The sequence below is a fragment of the Carcharodon carcharias genome, chromosome 6 (assembly GCF_017639515.1).
Source record: "Carcharodon carcharias isolate sCarCar2 chromosome 6, sCarCar2.pri, whole genome shotgun sequence".
NCBI lineage: Eukaryota > Metazoa > Chordata > Chondrichthyes > Lamniformes > Lamnidae > Carcharodon > Carcharodon carcharias.
The window spans coordinates 171,516,203-171,541,105 of NC_054472.1; the positions used below are offsets into that span (position 1 = coordinate 171,516,203).

Consider the following 24,903-nt stretch of genomic DNA (forward strand, 5'->3'; position numbering starts at 1 on the left):
GGTGTGCTTGATGAGTTTTAGGCAATGCTTTCTAATTTGCACCAATGGCAAATGGTTGGCACCCCATTTCTTGATATAGATGGCTGACTCAGAATAAGCAGATATGGTGTAATGGATGGTGGAAATTGAAAAAAAATGTTTTGCACAAAGAAAAGTTTATTGCCCATGTCAGAACCTAGCATTCATTTACTCTATTTTAATTCTCAGCAAGTTTAGGGTGGGGTGGGAGAGTGTAAAATGCTGTTTGAGGCCAAGCCTTTTAATTCCTGGAATTTATCTGCATGCCACTAGTTAGCTGTCTGCCCAAAATAGAAGTTCGGAGAGCCAAAGGCCACCGACTGGTGCCAAAGGAAGGCTTGTTTGTAACTTACTTCCTTGCAGAGGGTCTGCTGTTTGGGACACACAAGTGTCAGCTTTCCTATGGTGTCTAGTAAATTCTGTATGCTAATAAATCTGTACAGGTGCAACACCAGTAGCTCTTAAGTCAGTTATTCTAATAGAGGGAATACATACAAACACATGAATTAGGTGCAAGAGTAGGCCATTCAGTCCCCTTGAGTCTGTCTGTCATGTCATTTGATATGATCATGGCCTTAAATCTACCTTCCTGTCTACCCTTTAGATTCTTGACAGACAAGGGATTCAAAATATTCAGTGATCCAGCCTCCACTGCTCTCTGGGGAAAGAGTTCCCACCAAACTGCTCTTGCCTCTCATTTCTCATCAACACATTGCCTCTTGGTGATATTATTCAAAAACAGTTCAGGTTTCACTTGTACACATGACACAGCTCTATCTCACCACTCTCTCCCCTGACCCTTCTCTTGTTCCTAACTTGTAGTACTATATATTGGACAAGCAGTGTGACAAGAACAGAAATTTGCTCCCACCTAAATACTGAAAAGGCTGAAGCCATTGTCTTTGGCTCTTGCCACAATCTCCACTCCCTCACCGCGAGTTCCTCGCTCCCTGCCAATGAGACAATTCCCTTCTCTCAAGCTCTGCTTCTCTATAGCTCCTTTTAGGGTGCTTCTTAAAACCCAACTCTCCCAATATCTTTGTGTGGCTGTCAGATTTTGGTTGAAACTCCCAAAATGCCATAGGATGTTTTACCAAGTTAAAGGCATGACTATAAATACAAGTTGTGTACTAATGAATATTTCAAAATAAGATTCAGGAAAAAAAATTGCAGGTTTATTTTACATTTGAAATTGAGGCTCAGCCCTGTGATATACAGGACTTATGTCTACTACAGAATGCAAGCACAGTTTACTGGTGTGTGGCTTACTAAAAACTGATATTTACTGTATAGTGTTTGAACATAAAGTGCTTCAATTTATCTCGTTCTTTCTAGGAGTGGACGTTTTTCTTGTGAGCCTGCTGAAGGTTTAACTTCACTACTAGAACCACCGAAGGGACCGGGTTTTGGAATTCAGCCAGACCTTTAACCAGCTTGTTCTGTCTACATTATCAATTATATCTTGAAATTATGAAGTTATCTGTGTACACAAGGTATAAATGTATATAAAAATGTTCATACCACCTTAAAGTTTTGTTTTATTAAATATTTAAATTGGATTTTATTTCCACTTTTGAACCACAGAACTCGATAGAAAGCTGGCCCTAGTTTCCCCCTAGGGCATTGTTTCAATCTGCTTGGCAGAGACTGTTGCAAAACCCTAAGATCTCAGAAACCTATAAAATTCTGACAGGACTAGACAGGGTAGATGCAAGAAGGATGTTCCTGATAGTGGGGGAGTCCAGGGGTCACAGTCTGAGGATACGGGCTAGACCATTTAGGACTGAGATGGGAAGAAATTTCTTCACCCAGAGTGTGGTGAGCCTATGGAATTCATTACCACAAAGTAGTTGAGGCCAAAACATTGTATGTTTTCAAGCTCTTGGGATGAAAGAGATCAAAAGGATATGGGGAAGAAAGTGGGAGCAGGCTATTGAGTTGGATGATCATAATGAATGGCCTGCTTCTAGTTTCTATGTTTTATGATCTGAATTTTTTTCCTTGCCCCAGAATAAATGTTCCCACTGCCTTTGATCTACCCCTTATTTAAGGCATTTAACTTAAGTCATTGATGGAGGAAGGAAGTGTTTTGAAACAGATCTCACAGCTGGAAGAAAAGTTGTATTACATAAACATGGATGGATGCAAGCAAGCAAGCAACTACTTTTGGCACCCACATTCTTGTGTTCAGGAAGATATGCATTTGAGCTGTGATTCAATACAGTTGTTGGACAAAAGTAAATGTGTGTAGATCCTTTGAATTTAGATTGTCAATTCTTGGTTGTTGGGCACTGAAGTATTGTTTCTCAATATATTTCTATGAGACAGTAAGCAGTGTTGTGACAGATTAAATGGAGGTTGTAGAAAATTTTCATGATGAAGAAGGCATTCTATTAAATCAGAAGATGGGAAGTTGCATATTAGGAAAGATGTGTAAATGTATTTACTGACATAACTTATGTTTGCCCAATTATGTCACCAGCTTATCAGACCAGGGTGATACAGTATGACAAGTGTGAGTGTTTCAGTTGCCAAGTAAGACTCTTCACAAATTTCCTTTTAAGATGTAAAAGTTTATGAAATGCAACACTTTGTCAAAACAATTTACACCCATCAAATCAATAAGAGTCAAATTCCTTTGCTAAAAGTTAATTTTAATTTATTATCCACTGTTAGATGCTCTTGAATGATGTATTGTGATCAACCTTCTTGACCTGTTGCAGTCAGTGTAGCAAAGATACTCCATGGTGTTAAATAGGTTGTTTCAGGATTTTGACTCAGCAAAGATATGACCTGTGACTTGAAGCATGAGTTCCCAATCACTTTGTTGCCCTTGTCCTGCTAGCTTGTGGTGGGTTTGAAAGGCAGTGTCAGATTATTTGGTGAGTTTCTGCAGTGCATAGTGTAGCTAGTTAATACTGCAGTTAAATAATTATCAGTACATTAAGTGTTGTCCATCCATCAAACTGCTTTAACCTGGAGGGTGTTGCAGCTGCTTCCATCACTATCTTCACTTATTTACATGGTCCAAGTAGAGAGGTTTTGAGAAATTAGATGAGCCCACTCTTCCAGAATATCCAGCTTCTGATCTTTTGTGCCAGCCTCAAATGTCATGGCTACTAGAGTTTCTGGTCAGCAGTGAACCCTAGCATATTGATGGTGGGGCATTCTGATAGTAATGTCATTTAATGTCAAGAAAGTACTTAGACTCTTATTAGAGATGGGCATTGCCTGGTACTTGTGGCACAAATGTTAATTATCCAAGCCTTGCTGCATATAAGTAGGAGCTGCTTTATCAGGAATTTTGAATGGAACCAAACATTTTGCATTCATTAGTGGAGAGGTCATGGATGAAGCAGTTGAAGATGGTAGACCTAGGACACTACCACAAGGAACTGTAACAAAAATAAACTGCTGGTCTCAGCAAGTCAGGCAGACTCTGGAGAGGTTAACATTTCAAACAATGGCCTTGTGTCAGGACTAAACTGTTGCATCTATTAGGTAGAAACACAGGGAAATGGGAACAAGTTCAACCAGGTAAAGGTGGTGATGTGAATGGGGACTAGTTGGACCTGTATTCAAGGGGATTGAGGTGTAGATAAATTAGGGAAGTCCATGGTGAAAAGGAAGCATTTAGGGGGCAAAATAAACTGGAGCATTTCAGTCACAGGATGTAAGCAGGAAGAGAATGGACAAGGAGAAAATCAAAATGGGAAGAAATTCTGGGCAGAATTTTACTGCCAGTGAGTTTGCAGGCAGAAGGGGCCCATAAAATTCTTCAAATAGCCTTCCCACCAGCCCCTGCCACTCAATTTTATATTCAAATGAATAAGTCCTAAACTGGCCTGCACTTGCCCCAATTAAAGGCCCTTCAGTGGCAAACTAATGACCTCTTAAGGACCATTTCCTGCTCTGAGTGAGAGGGGTAGAAACCCCATCTCAAGTCAATTAACAGAGCACTAAATGGTTGTGTATGCCCACAAAAAGCGGAACAAATTCACTCCAGCAATCAGTAACTTGCCAAAGTTTCATTGACAGAACCTTCCAGAACTGCAACCTCTACTTAGAAAAGCAAGGGCAGCTGCCACATGGAAGTATCACCTGCAAGTTCCCCTCGCTCCCAGTCCTACAATATTTTATGGAAACATTGCTATCCCTTCATTACAGGGTTAAAATTCTTGAACTCCCTACTCAACAGCCCCACCCAAATGTAGTGTTTCAAGGTGCAGCTTATTACCTTTGAGGGCATTTAGGGATTGTCTTGTCAATGATGCCCACTAGCCATTAAAAAAACTGGGTTAAGTGCCATATAATGTACACCACTTTGAATTTCTGTACTTTCCACAAAGTATATAAATGTTACATATGCAGATTGAATTTAACAGCTGACAGACCCACCTAATATTGAGCCATATGAAACAACTAACAGCTGTTGTGTATTGGTTTTATGTCCACTGAATACTTTGAATTTCAACGAGCATAGTGCAGTGATTGTGTTACTGGAATAATATTCCAGAAAACAGCTTCAAATAACTGACAGTTTGAGAACTTGGATTCAGCATAAAATAAATTTGGAAATTTAAAAATCCCATCAGTAAAAAGTGAGCATAAAGCTGGTTCACCAATGTCCTTTAGGGAAGGAAATCTGTCCTCATCAGATCTGGTGTGGGTGACTTCAGCCCAATGTCAATGTCTGCCCCCTGGCTTGCTGGGCCACTTCACTCAGCTGCATCAAGCTAAAATTCAGTGGTTCAGGAAGGCAGCCCACCACCAGGCCAACTAGTGATGGCCAATAAATTCCAGCCTTGCCAAATATCCCAAGAACGAATTGAAAGATATAGGTAGACAACCAAGATTCTCTTTAACTTTGAGACCCCAAAGTTATTTCAATAGCACAGGTAACAGCAGATTTGGTTAGTTTTCCCTATGCCCCAAATCCCTTCCTTCTGAAATGTTCAGCAGGAGATAATCTATAGTATATTTTAGAAATTGTGATTCTGACCACATCATATCTTAGAAATGATAAAACAATTAACTGGAGCTTTATGATCTTCTACCCAAAATAACATGACGTATTCAATTCAGACTTAAGAGCAAAGTACATATGCAAGAAACGAAGCCACAAATATAAAATTGTGGAAACGGACTTGGAGACTTAGGTGATAATTTTCCCAAGGATGGAAAGGAGGAGAAGAATTATCAATGTAGTCCACTTAAATTCACTAAATGGATGCTTAGGTGAGGCCATTTTACTGCACTTTTCCAAGTTAAGGCAATAGTTATGTTTTCAGAATTTAGGATGAAACTTGAGGTAATTCTAAATCTGTGAAAAGATGCAGTACCAGCACATCTGTTAGGGAAACTATCCAGCCCAGCAGCATTCCTCACTTACGATGTTAGAAGCATTGGATATGGCACATAATCATTAACAAACCTTCATAACTTGAACACCACCTTAAGGTCAACTATTATAATAAAAAAACCTTAGGAGCATACCTATAATTGATTATTTTGTCGTACTAATTTAAAATGTTTCAAAAAATGTCCATCCTCATTGTTGCACTTCTGATCCTTGAGCCCATAAGAATGGTAGCGGCCTAATCAGGATTTTTAAAAAAGCAACACTGTACAGTTACCAAATATAACTCAGCAAAAGCAAGCAGGTGTGAAGGTGAAGAATTCACTACTTAAAATAGCATTACAGCAATAATTGAAGTAAACTACAGATCAGTAACTGGTGAATTACAGGTTATTCACAGCAGTCAGATCTATATGACTGCAGAATTTAAAATTGTTTTTGACTGACATTGTGGGAACAGGTTTTTGGGCGTGGAGTTGCACATAAGTGGTGCCAAACTGGTGTGGACCTTCGTTTCAGTTTGTAAGTCAATTCCCTACACAAGGGAACATTCTATGAATTCAGATGCATCGGGTATTAATTGAATAAATGTTACTTTGATACAATTTGACAATGTTGCCAAATAGATATTTTATAATAAGATTGTAAACATTCCTGATAATCCAAGCTAAAATAGCTTGGGAGTTCCTAGAGCTTCACCAATAATTAAAACTGCAGTCAAGGAGATTATAGATTTCTGTTTAAAAAATGTAAACAGATATTCAAAATCAATTGCTGCCACATTTAAGACATTATTCAAGGTCTACATGAGCATCTTAGTGCAATTAATCTCATTCATTGGTAACCATGTTGTATTAAACAGTAGAGTGGAGTGCAGAGGGTTTTTTTGTCTTCCTACTGCTTAATTACTTAGCTATACCATTTGATATCAAAATGCATTTATATAGTGCCTTTTAACATAGTAAAATGTCCAGATGAACTTCACAGGAGCACCAATCTTTGACATTACATTAGGGCAGATGACCAGAAGATTGAAGAGGTAGGTTTCAAAGAGGCAGTGAGGTTTAAGAGGGAATTCTTGAAAATAAGGTTGAGAATTAGAAAATTGAGGTGTTGCTTAACCAGGAGCCAGTGTAGTTTGGTGGTGCAAGTCAGGACAAGGGCATCAAGTTTAAGGGAGGGTAGAATGTGGGAGACCGGCCAGGAGTACACTGAAATAACCAAAGTTTAGACGTAACAAAGGAATGGATGAGGATTTCAGTAGAAGCAAAGCTGAGGCAGGGCAGAGTTGGACAATGCTAGAAATGCAAATTGACCTGCCATATCACTAAGATTGTCAAATATAATTTTACAGTAGAACCACAGAAGCATAGAAAAGTATGCTGTTTGTTCCAGAAGTGAAGATTATCTTATTAAAAATTCTTGCCTTTGAATCCTCTCAATCTTGCCCATTCCTACCTCCAGTTTGCTTCAGGCTCGATTCCTCCCAAACTTTTTCAGCTTGCCTTACTATGTTCAGCAATTTCTGCACATTTACACTGAGGTCCCTCTGCTCCTGCACCCCTTTTAGAATTGTGCCCTTCATATTGCCTCTCGTTCTTTCTCCCAAAATCAGTCACTTCACACTTCTCTGCAATAAACATCATATGCTTCTTAAACAAAATTACCTGGAAAAACTCAGCAGGTCTGGCAGCATCGGCGGAGAAGAAAAGAGTTGACGTTTAGTCCTCATGACCCTTCGACAGAACTTGACTCTTCTCCGCCGATGCTGCCAGACCTGCTGAGTTTTTCCAGGTAATTTTGTTTTGGATTTCCAGCATCCGCAGTTTTTTTGTTTTTAATCATATGCTTCTTGTCCATTCATTCCACAAACCTGTCTTCTTGGATTTTATCACCATCCTCAGTTCACAATTCTACCAAGTTTCGTGTCATCTACAAATTTTGAAATTGTCCACTGTACACCTAAATCTAGGCCATTAATTATATACCAAACCCTGGGGAACCCCACTATACACCTTTCTCAGACTATTCAGTATTACTCTTATTTCCTGTCGTTCAACCAGCTTTGTATCCATTTTGCTACCGACTTTTCATCCATGGTCTTCAACTTTGCTAACAAGCTGGTTATGTGGCACTTTATCAAATGCCTTTTGGAAGTTCATGTATGCCACATCAACTTCTGTTTTTTGAGGTTAGAGATGAACATATTGCAGAAAAGTGAGACATATTTCTGAAGCTTTTCATATTGCACTCAAGACAAAAAGGCAAGAATGCCAAACTTCAATAGGGAAAAAAAAGTGTGCAAGTCAGCTCTCCATGTCACCATGGAGAAAGCAACAGCAAACTATAGGCTCCAAGCTCCCTAGTAATTTAAAAAAAGCACAAGGCTTGAATATATTCCTTTTGTTTGCAGAGAACAGGCCTATGCATATGTACGTACATCACTTCTAGCGAATGAAAATGAGCCATGTTATGAGCATGACTGAGTATCTTATATTGATTCTTAGTGTAACTATTATTGCAGTCAGAATTGTCTAGCAAGTACTGCCCAATCGTGGAATCACATCCAACACGTTTGTTCTGGGTTATATAAGCATGGGCTGGTTGAGTATAATCTGTACTCTCCCATTATGAACAACCGGAGGAACATGTTGTTCGATTCCATCAGCCAAATTGTTGGGTGAACAAATGGCTAGGACCCTATTTATGAGATTACTGATAAGACCAATCTTATAACCCATGAAGCTATATGAATCCCAAGTGTAGATTAACTGAAGGTAGGCTTAATGTAGACAGTAATGGAGAAAGGAGAAATCATTTGTACATTCCTCAACTAGCACATCAAGGAAAGGAAGCATGTTAGACTGCTCCATCTTAAAAATAAATTTGAGCATGGGATGGAAAACACAAAGTGTGAAAGGAAATTCTTGCATATGGTTGCAAATGCAAAGATTGCAAATGCATCACCGATATATCAGAGATATGCATGGGTTAGGGCTCATTCCATAAAAAAAAATCTGCTTCGTGCAGACAATGTTGAAATGAAATTGTCCAATGACAGTTAATGTTGACCCCAATTATCATTTCTAAAAGGTTTCCCACCAAGGTTAAACTGACTGGTGTGTGGTTGCTGAGCTTATCCTCACACCCTTGTTCAACAAAAAGGGTGTAACATTTGCAATTCTCCAGCACCATCCCAATTCATTGCCACACCAAAACGCAGAACGTTCTAACCCAAATAATGTTCTTCATACTTTTTTTTTGGTGGGGAGTGGGGTATAATTTAATATAGATTCTGGAAATCCAGAAAGTGTAAGCTGGCTTGTGCTTAAACATACTTTTATATCAAGCAGTTCAGATAAAACTGAATTTCCAAGTATACCACTGAGTTATAGAAAGCATAAACACCAGGAACTGGGAATCTAATTAAAAATAGCTTCTCACATGGCTCCCAGCACAGTGGACAATCTGTAAAATGCTGTCTACCTAATCAAGAGGGGGCTTGTGGAAAAGCTTTCTTGACTCCAAATAATTCCTAATGCTGGGTTTAGCTTGATTCTTAAACAGCTATATGCCAAGATTGTGTCATTTTTTAAATCCATATTGATGTAATAGGATCATGCTAAACTGCTATCAGTTTTTGCATGCCCAATATTGATAGAACCATTATCTTGGTCTCAGAACTAGCCTTACCCCACCCATTTGGAGTACCACCATATTTAAAACAAAAACCATAACCCTAGAAATTCAGCAGCACTTGTGCAATTTAAGTATTCCAAAGAAATGCCTTTAGAATTACCAGCCCTTGAAATGCTGCATGTCAAAACTCTCTAGCCACTAGCACCATGGAAGTACCTGCATCTCAGACTGAGCCACCACCTTCAAGGACAATTAGGGATAAATAATAAATACTGGTCTTGCCAACAGTGCCACATCCTGTGAATGAAGAAGTACACCTGCAAAACGGTAATATGCACCAGCGTATGAAGAGTATTCAACATGCAAAAAAGTATCCTATCAACAGGAACTGAAAGACTGTTTCATTTGATCTATTTAACATGTCCATTATTTATAAATAGAGCGGCCTTTTCGTTGGACAAAGGATAACCTGACAGCTTTCAAGTACATATAGAGGACATTGGATATAGGGGAAATTGGACAGAGTGGAGTGAAACAAAAGTAGCTAACTAGGTTGATAGCACAAATAAAGCACCAGTGGAATCCTATTACACCAATACATTCAGTACTTCATTTAAATCAATTCAGCTGGAGGAGCATTAGAAATGCTAATATAGAATTCTATATTGTCAGGCTACAGAAAAAAATTATAAAAGCAGATAATTGAAGAAAAACAACTGGCCTTTAAAAATCTTTGTTTCAGACTGAAAAATATCCAAAATAAAAGCCTGTTACCCAGTGTGCAATTATGAAAAATTGCTGTGGGCTTTAGTCATGATAACAAATAGCCAAAAAAACTTGTACACAGGCAGAAATTACTTCAACACAACTATTTTCTACTTTATCTCCCATTGCCACTTGCTAGGGTATGGCTCTGCAAGTGTATGCAACACTTAAGTATCTCATGCAAATATATTTAAAAACCTATAAACATTGACAGTAAACAGTGCAAAAGGGATCAAATCTGGGACTTTCCTTGTCCTTACATTTCACAAGCAGTAGATTAGTGCACTTGTTGAGTCAATAGGGAAATTTCCAGCTTCCCTTTATTGTGGAATAGGAGTCAAATAGCTGGCTGTATTTGGTGTACTACCTGGTGGCTAAAATAAATTAAACTAAAACATAGCAAATGCAGCAGTTATTCAAACGTGGCACAGTTATGCATTATTTCCTTCAACAACACCTTGCATTAATAATGATCTGAATGCAACATTTCATTTTATTTATGCCATTTGTAATCCAGGAAGGGGAGGTTTCTAAAACAGCTTATCTTATAATACCTTCCACTTCTGACTGTTACGGTTTTACTCATTTATTTAGCGGTCATGCTAGACAGCATACCAGACAATGAAGCTTCTGTTCCATACTCCGGAATGCTCTCCCTGTATTCCATGCCTCCCTGCTTCCCTCCTTCAAAACCTACTCCTTTGATCTTGCTTTCATCATGGCCCCAAGCCTTTTACTAGCACTGCTTGATGTTCAATTATTTTGTCAAATGCTTTGAGACTTCATTCAAATCAAAGGCACTACATAGGTTGCCTAAAAAAAAGTTAAGGTAAACAGCATTTATTCAGGTTGAAGGAAGGAGGAAAGCAGTGTTCCACAATGATCAGTGTTGGGACCATGTTCAGAATTTACTTTAAATGATTTAATCTCATCAAACTGGCATTATAGCTAAAACCTGAGGAAGAACGTAGCACAAGAGGACTGTGCAGTTAAGTGGCAAATGAACTTGTATGCACTTGGATAGAAAATGTATGACCTACACCTTAGAAAATAACCCCAGGAAGTGATATAGCCTAGGTGTTTTTAAAAAAACAAGTGGAATGTGTGAGAGGCAAGGAAATAAAAAGATAGGTTGAAAGGCTGGGATGAGGTAGATGAATTAGGAGAAAAACCAGCAGAGACTTGTGGGGCCAAATGGGTTGTTTCTATACTTATGTATTCTATAGAAGCGCATACTATTTTACATGTTTAAAATTTTAAAAGCCACATGTATTAAAAGTATTCAATTTGCTGTTAACATAAAACTCTGCTCAGCAAACAACAGCTGCAGGGTAAGAATGGGACAAAATTCAAATGTGCAATTTAGAATACTGACTTAAAAACAGATAAACAGCATATCAGTTTTTAAAGCTTATTGGTCAACTGGTTAGAGTCTCAGTTTCTCACTGGTATTAAACTACATCAGGTGGCAGTAACTACCCGATAGGTAAAAATAAATGGCGTGCCCAGTAGAACAGAAGTTAGTATGGACAGAAAATAGTTAATTTAGGTAAATTGTGACAGCGTAATTTGAGCATTAGATCATTGAGATCACCAAAAGCAGATTTCACTGGAATGCTTTCACAAGCATTTTTAAACAAGTAGAGATTTAGCTAGATCCTGTTGATTTTGGTTCCTTATTTACCCCACTGCTCAAACAAGACTGAATGCTATTTGTATTCACCATACAAGTTTTGTAAAAGGTCAAAGTAAATCCTGTACCTTGCTACAATCATTAACATCTTGTTGTATGAAAATGCTAATACTGTACAGCAACCATCAGTAACTGGACCAGAACAAACTCAAATCTCATTCAATTCCCAGTTTTAGTAAGCAGATCAAGTCAGATAGTGGTAGGAACTGTATAATTAGCTTCAGTGCTAGGGTGCGGTGGGGCAGAGGAGCGATAAATAGTGACAAGTGTCTTGATCAGTTTTGAGTAACCCTGCTGAGAGAAGTAGTATATATAAAGGGGAAAGAATCTGGCTTGATTATATATTCCCTTAATAGTTTAGCACTCACGGCTTAGACTTGAAGAATTGTTACATAAACATATGATGCCCAAACTGTCCAGCAAGGAATAAATGCTTTTTCTTTTAGGAGATTCTTGAAATCCATTTGAACGTACAAAGTGCGCTGCTTAGATTAGATTAAAAGAAATGAAGTGCCACTATACATTTTGGAATAGGGCGTTTTTTTCTATTTTAAAAAATCCTCCTTGCAGTTACTACTCTGCGTGGAGCCACTCTGAACAACGTTTTATGACAACATAAAACTTATACTACACACATTACATTTTATTACAAGAGCCCACATCCAATAATTAAATAGTACGAGTTGTACAAAATTGTACATTTTCATGAAGCAGCTGTATCACGTCCCCGTTTAGAAATACCGTATGATATTTTGGTCTTTCGCCTTGGTGAACAGAACAGATTATAAAACTAAATTGCTGTTTATATTGATTTTTTAAAAGTCAATTACAATATGCTCAGCTTAAATTCTTAAAATAGTTAGCGAAAGGTGATTGGTAAAGCCACCTAAAACAAACATTTGGTATACAATACTACGACAAGGTGGCGAAATGTTTTCTTCTGGCTAACAATCGTGAAAACGGCATCTTTAGTTTTCTATCCCACGGGTAAATGCGGATGACCAGTGGTAGAAAACGAAATAAGTGAATTAGCTACATTTCTTCTTTCCTCACTGGTTAACGTGTTTAAAACCGAATTCAAACTGTAAACTTGAGATGAAAAGGCAAAAATAAGTGAATGGAGAGTTCGTCATTGAAAATTCGACACAAGCTATACAAATCGCTCAAAGCATTGCAGTCTGCAAAATTTCCGATCTTGTAAACGTTATTGATGTCAAAAAAACTCATTAAAACGATTGGCTTGAATATTCTGGGCCAATATATATTAAAAACCACAAACGCTATTCATATTCATAAACAATTTATTAAGTAGCTTGAAGCATACAGAAATCACCGATATGGCATGTTAAAAAGGCTACATGTTTAACACACTGGAAGTCGGCACTCTAAGAATGTATTAACATAAACATTCGGTTTCCGATGACAGGTCATCGACCTGAAACGTTGTTTTCTCCCCACAGATGCTGTCTGTTCCCAGCATTGCGTTATTTAATGGGGAAAGGGGACTGAATGTAGAGCAATAGAGAGTCGGCGTGGACTCGATGGACCGAATGGCCGCCTCGTGCCGTAACCACTCCCACTATTGCCAGCATTCGCTTTTGTAGAATTATCCGGAATTTCCAATTGAGTTAAATTTTGCCTCCTGACACCCAAAAGGAGTTGTGCAATTAAAATTTTCCTTCAGACAACTAAAATTCACCCTTTTAAGTACTGCCCATAACATTCTCGACAGTTGTTTAACACTCTCCACCCATTTCAGTCCTGAATTAATGTCCAGAACCCTGCATTAATATCCAGCCAGCAACACTCCGCCTGCGCTCAATGTTCCCAGACACAGAGCCGCCAAGCTTCCCCTCTCTGTGCCAGGACCTGGGCACAACACTAATTATAAATCTTAACCCAATGTATGTCTATAGTATTGTAGCATTTTGCCTAATTAAACCACCAATATTGTCACGCTGAAAGCTCTTCAGTTATAGGTGTGGCATTATTACTTAACATCTCTCCACACGTGCCTTCTGCGTGTACCGCTTCCAATGTCCCAGGTCAAAGTTCGATCACCAACCGCTCCCCCCGCCCCCAATCATGCGCCAAGCAGCAGCCGCTGCTGCTGCTTCCTCCTCGTCGAGCGTCCACTGCGACAAGCCGCTTCCCCTCCCCCCACGCACAAAAATCACTTTCTGCGCCTGCGTGAACCCATCCCCCAACAGCTCACCCTCAACAAGCAACACTGCGGCGCCTGCGCGGTCCCTTCCCCTTCTCCACACCCAGCCCCCTCCCGAATCTCAAACAGCTCACTCACTTGCTCAAGCGGCCACCACAAACTACGGCGCCTGCGTCAGCCCTCCCCCCCCCCCCCCACCCACCCCTCTCCAACCTTCACAGCGCCTGCCCTTCCCCCACCACGCCAGCCATCACCCCCGCACAGCCCGTCAGCCGAAGTACTCAGCGCCTGCGCCTACCCTTCCCCCCACACCTCAATTGCAAACATCGCCTCCGCAAACAGCTGCCGCAAGTTACAGCGCCTGCGCGCACTTTGTCCACCGCCCGAGCCTCCCTAATAAAAATGCAACAGCAAACCGCCTCCTCCGATAAAACTATCGCCTCAAGTATTCATCACACTCCGTTCCCTTTCCCCTCCTCATCGACACACGAGCAAAATTCGGTGACTTATAAAATTACCAACCTTTTTTTATTAATTGAGCCAACGAACGAACTTTGCATTAAAAATTGTTTTTAAAAAAAACTTTGGAAGCGAATTTTATGCTAAGTCTACGCGGCTGAAAGCTATTCTTTGACTCACTGCAGAGCCCCTTCCTTTTCTAGAACATTCCAGTCTCTTCGGAGACGTTACGTCACAGGTTGTGAGGCGCCGCCAATGAATGCCGGGAACTGGCTGTTTGAGCCGCCGTTATCCCTTAAAGCTCACAAAGAATACAAGCCATTCAAAAAGGGGGAGGGGGGGAAAAAAAACATAGCCATCGGTAGCATACCCGCGAGAGTCGAACATAATTTTTTTTAAAGAGTAGATTCCTTTTAAATTGTCGATCGTTAAAAGGGCCGGGCTGACGTCCGGAAACGGACCAATCAGCGGAACCGTAACAAAAGCCTTCGGCTGGTGAGTCACGTGTGGGGCCTCTGTCCAATCAGAGGGAACGTTGGGCCCGCGGAAAGTCAAAGGCTGTCCCGGAGATGGAATCTTATCAAAGGTCTCGCCGTTTATAATTTCTCGCTTTGCGATATTAATCTATGTATGTATTTTTTTTTTAAAAAAGCAAACACGTTATAGTTAATATCGTGCTTTTCCCGGTGGGTGTTCAAAGCGTGTATTTTGTTTTTCCTCTCCCCCACCCCCCCCCCCCCCCCCCTTCCTCCCCTCCTCCCTCTCCGGTCCAGCAATTTTCAACGCGTTTCTCCCCACGTCCCTTCGATAAGGTAAAAAAAAAGGCCGACCAGTGAAATGATGTTTCAGTGGAAAAGGACGAAGCGATGGCCCGCGGTAACCATCGGTTATAATGTGTTGTGACTGAAGCAGGAGTTTGTCCTGCTCTTTTGATCAAAGCGTCTATGTCCTTTTGAATGGTTTGGAAAGAAACCCATTTCACGTTGTTTAAATTGTTACCGACAATCCCCTTTATTTTAATTTTTTTTTGTTATTTTATTTTACTTTACTATGTCCCCGTTCCTCCCTCCCTCCTGATTCTGGAGTAAATATTTGCACAGATAACAACTGTATAATGTTGACTGCGGTGGACTGCGGGAGAGAGGGAGACCCTTTTTAATGTGTTGTTAAAATGTACGTTTGTGAGGGGTTTTTTATGTTAAAATGCTGTCGAAGAGATTTTCAAAGTCTGTGTTGGAGGAATGCGTTGTTCTATCACTTTAATTTGAAAAGACAGTAGTTTCTCTTTAAAAATGCTGCAGCTTTCTGAGGCACGGCGGTGGTGACGCGTCTTGCACTGAACTAAAATGGCTTTATGCTTTTGGTCGCTTGTTGGTAAGTGAAGCAGCATTTGTATGTGGGTTGTCTGAATCCGCTTGGCAAATAATACCAGTAATCGCATAATGACATGATGTTGCTGTAACGAAAGGAAGCTGAGGCTGGTCAACCATTTCATTAAGTGTTGGATGATCGAGGCACAGGTTGGTTGAGGAGCATTATGGAGAGGAGAAAAGAGAAAGTGATTCAAATCAAATCTGTTGATAATTAGATGGAAGTTTTTTTTAATAATGTGAGTGACTCATCTAAACACGTTTTGGATAGATATAAGGTCTGATGAAGTAGATTTAATTCAATTCCTTAGATTTAATTACGATGTAACAGTCTGGTAGTACGAATTACAATTCTCTTGGGAATGCAGACATTTTAAATCTTCGTAAATCGTGACTTTTGTGCGTGTGTGTCTGCAAAATCAGATTTGGATCACTAAGAGAATGAAGATCTTTTTAGTAAACCGGAAATGGTTTTGTGTTGCTTTTAAAAGCTTTATTTATAGCAGCATAAAAGTGTTATGCGCAAAAATTGCGCTATTTCAGTAAGACTGAAATGAGCTCTTGCAACTGACGTATTGTGGCTCAAAATTAGGGCTTCAAAACACCACACACTGCAGGGTCTGACTGCCCCAATGGCATAAATTTATCCCCCCCCCCCCCGCCAAAAAAAATACGCAAGGCACAGGGAAGAAAGCAGGTTGCTGTGATTTATGTACTAGTTCGTAATATAGCATTTTGGTGTCGGATATTGTTTCTTCTGGGAGGCCTTTTCATTTCTGCTTTTTAGAATAAAGAAAATCTTATTTTTATAGTGAGTTGGTATTTCAGCTTATTTTTTGCTCTTTTGCAGTTTGGTGGAAATAGTATATTATGTACCTGATTTGAGTCCAAGCCAAATATCACTTTCCTGTGGCTTAGAATTTGAGTCACATTTCGTCTACAAGTCAAAAGACGTTGATTTAAGTAGGCAAATGTGTTAGGTGTGCCGAAGGCTGTGTTCTTCGCCTGTCCTATCACACTCATGAAGTGTATGAGCAGGGTGGCATTGAGGCTGGGCTAATGAGAAGTAGATGTTTTCTGTTTTTTCTAACATGCTACACCTAGGTGACACCCACGAGGTTCAGCTTCTGCTGCAATAACCTAACTTTACTTCTCTGCCTGCGCCATCAATGCCAAAGGTGCTGCTATACCTTGCAACTAACTACTTGATGGATAATTAAATCAGAGATGAGTCAACACTTTCTTCAGCTAAATATTAGTAAAATTAAACATTGCGATGTGGTAAAACCTGACCCTGTGCTTGTAGATAATGTCACCAAAGCGTAGCATTGAAATGAAAAAAAAAATCATCTTATGTAACTGAAGCTAAAATAATGACTGAGCATGGGAGCAGAAAACATTGGAAGAGCTTGATTGACTGCTCTGGGACAGGTATCAAAGAAAATGAATGTCAGATTGAAGGAGTGCTAATGTAAAGGCTGAATCATTAGATTGAGTTTAAGGAAATTTCAACTAATGCAGGATGTTGGGGAATCCTGATCTTTCATCTTCGGCTCCCACCACCATCTGTGTGCCTCTACTTTTAACTCAATTAGTCCTATCAGGTTAAATCTAAATTTAGATCCTCCGCCTTCCTTTTTCAGTTGAACTTAGCATCCTGTGTTGACCAATTTCAAGGCCCAGAATCATAGAAATGAAAGACCAAAGGGAGGCCTTTCAGCCTTTTGACCGTGCTGGTGCTGACTTTTCAACTGGAGTTATCTACTTTCCATTCCGTGTTCTTTTCACCTGCTGCATTATCTGTCTGTGGTCCCACCTCTTCCACATTGCAAACCTGTGATCCATAGTTTCCTCTTCACAAGAATTGATTCTTCCAACACTTTTTATAGACAGCCATCTACATTCTATCCTCCATTGACTCCACTTCTTTGTGGATCACTATAGAAATGTATGGTTTTGATTGAAGTTCTCCAACCCCCCACAGAATCATCCCTTCAATTCTTTGGAGGTTTGGAAGCCACTTATTTATAAGAATACAATGAGGCCCTGTAAGTTTATCCCCTTTGGCTTTTTAATTCACTTATGCTATAGGTATTGTTCCATTACATTGCCTACGTGGCTGTTGTTTACATTTGAACCTACAGGGTCATTGTCAGTGGACATGTTTACTAATAAAACACCAAACTTGATCCTGTCCTCACCTGATGTTTAGACTCATACTTTTGAACAGGATTACAAAAAAATTGTCTTTTTATATTAAATGCATCTATATTTTGCAAAGTTATTGCACAGTTTCTGCAATAAGTGCCATAAATAGATTGGGACCTTTGGTTTTCTTGGGATGCTAAGCAATGTACATTTAAAGTTGAAGGAAAATTGTTATGTTCAGCTAGTGAGATTGAATTCAGAGTTCAGCTGTGAAGTAAATTTTTCTATACGCTAATGTAAGTGCATGTATGGTTTTGATTTCTTCAATAGCTTTATTTCATGATGCTGACACAGCCCTTCTGTATTTGTCTTCGCAACAAAAATGAGTGCCTTCAAAAAAAGTTCATTGGAATTTTACACATTTCTAGGTGATGAGAAAGATGTCTACTGTTTGGATTATAAACTGTGAGCAAAGCCAGTGTGGATTATCAATGTTGAACCTAAGAAGAATATGATTTTGATTTTTCTATTTCTGGACCATATTTTGCTTCATCAAGAAGGCGGGTAATAATTCAGAGCATTGGAACATCAAAGGAGTTCCAATGCAGGATAGCGAAGGATCTGTTGCCAAGGAATAGTTCTTTCTTCCCATTTCCATTTTCTCTTAGCCCAACTTCAAACTAACAGTCTTGCCGCACAAGTTTTAGCACTTTTTACAGACTTTGAGTAAGATTACCAGTTTTTTACTGAATTATTCGTATTTATTTTGTCGACCTATAGCCACTAACTACTGGATAGAAACTAAATTAATTTAGTGTTCGACCCTTTCACTGATGAGGAAGATAACCTAATTTACTTTCATTCCATCAGGCCAGCTGGAACTGAAGTCAAGTCCCAGAATGGAGACTGTTTTAGTTAACAAGCCATCCATTTCCTCTCCTCCTGCGTTCCTTGCAGACATTTTAATTTATTTTTATAAGATAATGTAATTGTATGACATGGTGTTGTTATTTTGAAGTGCACTTTAAACATATGCTAGTGTTCAAATAATTCAGGAAGGCAACACATGCTGTAGTGATTGTTTTTGTAAATTACAAAAAAAAAAGAGAAATTCCTCTGTGCAAGTTAAGGGAAAAAGAAACCTGAGATGGAAAGGTACTGAAAATGGTTGTAAGGATAACCCACAAGAAAATTCTGTGCTTTGGGAGTTAAAATAAATGGACTGGTAACTTGGGAAATTATTAGGAAACCCAAAATTAATTATATTGATATTTTAATGCTACAATTATATTCTACTACTCAGCCAGTTTATCTTTTCAACTTTGACAAGGCTGCCATTTTGTAAATAGACAGGATGAGTAGACTGTGAATGTGCTTTCCCACTTGCCCACAGTCTGAACCAGTTTCTCAGGCAGCATGGTGTAACTGATGGGCTTAGTTTAGCTTAGTCATGTCTGTCAATCCAGTTAATCCAGTCATTCTACAAGGTAGGTTGAAACCGGTTGGACAGGAGAATGCTTTATTCCCTTTGTGCCCAAGATATATAATAAGGCTATATTTACTTTCAAAGAAAAACTGCTTTTTGCATTTATAAATATAGAAGCACATGCCCCACTGTCAAATTTGGATTTGAATAGGTGTCCTCTTTTTAAAAAAAATTGCTCATGTCTTTAACTCCACAAGTTTCTGGTCATATCCTATTTTAATAACACACCTGGATTTTCAACTAAAGCAAAGCTCTTCTGACATGGTTTAAGAAATGAATATCGGTTTTATTTAAGAGTGGAATCTTTTGATGGCATGCTAATAACACTTGTTTTTTCCCATTTTCTTTCAAATCTTAACTCTTTGTTCTGAATACCAGTGTTCAAATATGGTCGGTTGCGTTGATCTCACCAGAATGAGAAGCAAAAATCGAGCTGATTTCTGCCGTTGTCACCCATTTACATAGGTGTACTTGCATTCCAGAAAGGCCTCTGGATAGCAATCAGGCCAAGAGTTTTTTTTTCTCCTCTCTAGCTTTGGATCCTGAAGCTAATATCATTGCCATTGCCACTGCCACCATCGCCCTGCTGAAACCTGCTTTCTCTGCAGCTTTTAGAATTCTTCTGGAATTTGTTAACAGTAAACCATGATAAGCACCGTATTAGGAAAGGGCTCTAGTTCTGTATGTTTTCTTTGTTATATTTTTTAATCCGTGTTATTTCCTCCCACTCCCCCACAATTCTACCAGATGAGAGAATTACACTGCTAGTTATTAGCATGTGACCACAAAATTTAAGGGGCAGTACTTTTTTTCAGTGTAAGATGTCTAATTGTTTCCTTCCTGCTGCATTTTTAAAAATTGAGAACAAAGCATGAATAGGCGAGGCATGTATTGCAGAACATCGTCAAGATGGATACGATTTAAGGAGAAGGTGGTGTAATTTGGTTTTTAAGGAGGCAGAAGGATTGCATGCACATTTGGTTTGAAACCACTGCTGGTTCTTCCGTACCAAACCATTGGTCATGACAAAGCAGACTTTGGTTCCAAATTTGCCAGAATCTGGAACTGACTGGCTGCTCAGTTGTCCACTGGAGAGATTGTGTAATGTGATAGTTTTGAATTTTGTCTACCATGTATTCCAAATAACTGGAGTCAACCAACTTTAAGTTGAAATTGTGATTAACAATAGAATCCTAAACCTATGTTGATGAGCTGACTTGTGAACAAAGTGTCAGGTCTTCTTTGTCATTGGGACTTGATAGTATTCTGCTGAAGGCGATGACATTAACTTTTTGATAGCAGAAATTGTTTTGCGATCCTTGAAACCATGCTGAGGCACTTGAATGTATATTTGATGCTTTAATATTTCTTGTGAGGTCCTTGGTTCTTTTACTTAAGGTTGTGTGGAGGTTTAATACAGGAAAAGGAGTTGGAGATATGGGGACAACTTATTGGGGAAACCTGAAGGTTGGAAGAAATATAGTTGTTCTAAAATAATTTTAATTTGGAGGCCAGGATTATCAATGGCATGATGAGCTTTTAATCAACATTGTTTGCAGTTGTAGGAAGATAAATTTCTCCAGACACAAGCAAATTCAACTTTCAGTGCAAGCTGTGAAGAAATCAGACATTTTATGTAAGTTGCCCCACGTAATGTCATGAATATCTGTTTCAGTGACATCATGAATGAATTTATGGATTATCCAGTCATGTTACTGAAGTAGAAGTTCATGATATTTTATCAATATGATTTTTAGAAAAATGAGGATGCCTCTAATTTTTTTTCGACTGTTTCCCCCCCTCCCCACTGGTAGCCCTTGGACACTGTTCATGTAAGACATGTCACGACACGTACCAGTATTAGCAGAATGTTTGTTCAGGGAATGGGGTTTGAATGAATGCACCAAAACAAAACAAGGGACCCTTAAACCCTATTTTGTTTTATTTTAAAATAAAAAAATTGTTGAAAGTTCAAACATAAGTGAGGCAAATGAAGCAAACTGAATTCCAGACCTCCAGTTGTCTATATTCTCAAACTAGTTCACAACACAAGAATTAGGCACTGGAATAGGCCATTCAGCCTCTTGAGCCTTTCTGCCATGTCATAAGATCATGGCTGATCTGATTGTGGCCTCAACTCCATTTACCTCGACTCCGTTGTCGATTAAAAATCCACATAGCTAAGCCTTGAATGTTTTAATGACCCAGCCGCTGTTGTTCTCTGGGGAAGAGAATTCCACAGACATATGACCCTCAGAGAGAAAAAAAATCTCATCACAATCTTAATCTATTCTAGTCTTTACCCATAAGGGCAACATCTTCCCAGCATCCACTCTGTCAAGCTCCCTCAGGATCTTATGTTTTAAATTACTTCTCATTCTTCTAAACTGCAATGGGTAAAGGCCCAACCTGCTCGATCTTTCCTCATAAGCTAACTCCTTTATTCCAGGAATCAGCACCTTTCACGACTTCACGATACCGAAGCAGACCATGTCCATGCAGCAAGACCTGGACAATATCCAGGCTTGGGCTGACAAGTGGCAAGTAACATTCGCCACACAAGTGTCAGGCAATAACCACCTTCTAACCTTTGCCCCATGACATTCAATGACATTATCATCACTGAACCTCCCACTATCAATACCCTGGGGGTTACCATTGACTAGAAACTGAACTGGACTAACCATATGAATACTATGGCTACAAGAGCAGGTCAGAGGCTAGGAATCCTGTGGCGAATAACTCTCCTGACTCTCCAAAACCTGTCCAGCATCTACAAGGCACAAGTCAGGAGTTTGGTGGAATACTCTCCACTTGCCTGGATGAGTGCAGCTCCCACAACACTCAAGAAGCTTGACACCATCAAGGACAAAGCAGCCTGCTTGATTGGCACCCCACAACAACCATTCACCTACTCCACCACTGACACACAGTAGCAGCAGTATCTATCATCTGCAAGATGCACTGCAGCACCTCACCTAGACCCCTCAGACAGCGCCTTACAAACCCATGACCGCTACCATCTGGAAGGACAAAGGCAGCAGACACCACCACCTGGAAGATCCCCTCCAAGCTGCACATTATCCTGACTTGGAAATATATCACTGTCCTTCACTGTTGCTGGGTCAGAATCCTGGAACTTCTTCCCTAACACCACTGTGGGTGTACCTACACTGCTTGATTGGCACCTCTTCCACAAACATTCACTCCCTTCACTACCAACAAACAGTGGCAGTAGCGTGTACCATCTATAAGATGCACTGCAGGAACTCACCAAGGCTCCTTAGGCTGCACCTTCCAAACCCACGACTGCTACCTTCTAAGGACAAGGGCAGCAGACAAATGGGAAGACCACCAACTGGAAATTCCCCTCCAAGCTACTCACCATCAAGACTTGGAAATATATCACTTTTTTCTCTGTCGCTGTGTCAAAATCCTGGAACTCCCTCCCTTACAGCACTGTGGGTGTACCTGCACCTGGATTGCAGCGGTTCAAGAAGGCAGCTCACCACCACCTTCTCAGGTGGAATTGGGAATGGGCAATAACTGCTGACCTAGCCAGCGATGCCCACATCCCGTAAATGAATTAATAAAACTACGTATTAGTCTAGTGGTCACCTGATACTTTCCCCACCAGCATTACCGACATCTCTCAAATGAATATTAAAAAAAACTACCGTTAATCACATTGTTGGAACAGGTTTTCAGTCCATGATTAGCAAGAATTCCAGGGGCAATGAATGGAGGGCAGCAGCAGCTGCAGACAAACGATACGCAACTTGAATGGATTTCTGGAAGGAATTAAAAGTAGCAGAGCAAAACATATTTCTTTGAGAATTCAAAGTTAGCTCCCTGTATACAAAAAAAATGTGTGGTGCAATAGCTTTAAGGATACCATTTGCAAAATACTGTTTTTTAAAAAAATTCAACAATCTGAAATGCCTCAAATTTAAGAAAATGGTTTGTATTACAGGAAGATGGATAATGGCAGCACAAGCAGTGTGTCAGGACTGTAGTATGTGGGATTCAGTGGGCCATTCCAGAATGATAACATCTGTGGGAAATGTCTTGTTGAATCACTCCAACTTCGTTGTTAAGCTGGACTGTAAGGTAGAGACACTCCAATACATAAGGAAGGGGAAGGAATATTTACTCCAGAACACTGTTGCACAACATAGAGGAGTCCAGACATTCAAGCAAAAGCTGAATTCAGGGGTGATATGAGAGTTACTGCTCTTGATAACAGGGCAATATTACACTGGTTATGGCATCAAGGCCCTCACGTGAAACTGAAGTCAATAGAGACCAGGAGAAAACTCTTGAGCAGTTAGAGTCATACCTTGCACTAAGGAAGATCGTTGTGTATGTTATACAAGGCAATCATCTAATCCCCAGGACAAGGCTGCAGGAATTCCTCCGAGCTATGCCACCGGCCCAACTATCTTCAGCTGCTATATCAGTGACCTTCCCTCTATCGTAAGATTAGAAGTGAAACTCGTCACCAATGATTTGCATGGTTTTTAGCTCCTTTCATAATTCTGAAAAATGAAGCAGTCTGTGTCTGTATACAACAAGCCCTGGGCTGATAAGTGGCAAGTATCATTCGTGCTATGTGTGATAGGTAATGACCATTTCTGAAAGAGAACCTAAATACCTCCCATGACTTTTCAGTGGCATTACATTTGCTGAGCCCCACCATCAACATCCAGGGATGGAGCTGTCATCATTGTCCAGAAACTGTACTGGATGGACCATATATATGGCATGGCTATAAGAGCAGGTCAGAGCATTGGTATTCTTTGGCAAATGGTTCATCACTTGATTCTACAAAGCCTGTCCACCACATACAGGGCACTAACCTGGAGTATGATACTGTCCAGCTCCCTGATGGGTGCCGCTCCAATAATACTATCTCGACACTATCCAGGACAGAGCAGTGCGCTTGATTGGTACCCTGTACACTGGCTTCAACTTGCACCCTCTCCACTATTGGCATATCATGTTTGAAGTGTGTTGTATCTGGAGGATCTACTGCAGCACCTTACAAAACCGTGATCTCCACCACTTGAAAGGGCATGGATAGTACGTGCATGAAGAACTGTCACACTCCACCCTGACTTCAATATGTATTGCAACTCTTTCATTGTTGTTGGGTCAAAGTTTGTTTTATTCATGGGATGTGGGCATCATTGGTTAGGCCAGCATTTATTGCCATTCCTAATTGCCTTTGAGAAAGTGATGGTGAGCTGCCTTCTTGAACCACAGCAGTCCATGTGGTGTAGGTACGCTCACACTGCCGTTAAGGAGGGAGTTCCAGGGTATTGACGCAGCGACAGTGAAGGAACGGCAATGCATTTCCCAGTCAGGATCTTGTGTGGCTTGAAGGGGAATTTCCAGGTGGTTGAAATTCCCATGTGTCCGTTGCCCTTGTCCTTCTAGATGGTAGCAGCTGTGGGTTTGGAAGGTGCTGCCTAAGGAGCCTTGGTGAGTTTCTGTAGCGCTTCTTGTAGATGGTACACACTGCTGCAACTGTTCGTTGGTGGTGGAGAGAGTGAATGTTTGTGGATGGGGTGCCAATCAAGTTGGGTTGCTTTGTCTGGGATGGTGTCAAGCTTCTCAAGTGTTGTTGGAGCTGCATTTATCCAGGCAAGTATCCCATTACACTCCTGACTTGTGCTTTGTAGATGGTGGACAAGCTTTGGGGAGTCAGGAGGTGAGTTATTCCAAACCTCTGGCCTGCTCTTGTAGCCACAGTATTTATACGGCTGGTCCAGTTCGGTTTGTCCTGGGACTCCCAACTAG

The 24,903-nt window shown here is 40.1% G+C and overlaps 2 protein-coding genes across 11 annotated transcripts in view; both read left to right on the plus strand.

The window, feature by feature from the left end:
* ndufv2 (NADH:ubiquinone oxidoreductase core subunit V2) overlaps positions 1 to 1,548 on the plus strand; it is a 42,623-nt gene extending 41,075 nt beyond the window's left edge. For both annotated transcript variants that reach the window (XM_041190566.1, XM_041190567.1), the window contains one exon: positions 1,354 to 1,548. In XM_041190566.1, the coding sequence (XP_041046500.1) occupies positions 1,354 to 1,447 (94 nt within the window). In that variant the 3' untranslated portion in view covers positions 1,448 to 1,548. The remainder of the gene's footprint in view (positions 1 to 1,353) is intronic.
* Positions 1,549 to 14,612: 13,064 nt separating this feature from the next.
* Positions 14,613 to 24,903, plus strand: part of ankrd12 (ankyrin repeat domain 12) — a 221,053-nt gene continuing 210,762 nt past the window's right edge. For 3 of the 9 annotated variants that reach the window (XM_041189211.1, XM_041189219.1, XM_041189220.1), the window contains exon 1: positions 15,541 to 15,706. The gene's annotated coding sequence lies outside the window, so the exon portion shown is untranslated. Of the gene's footprint in view, positions 14,726 to 14,865; positions 14,910 to 15,364; positions 15,472 to 15,540; positions 15,707 to 24,903 lie in introns of those variants that run through there. The other 6 variants (XM_041189212.1, XM_041189213.1, XM_041189215.1 and 3 more) reach the window with 6 other exon arrangements.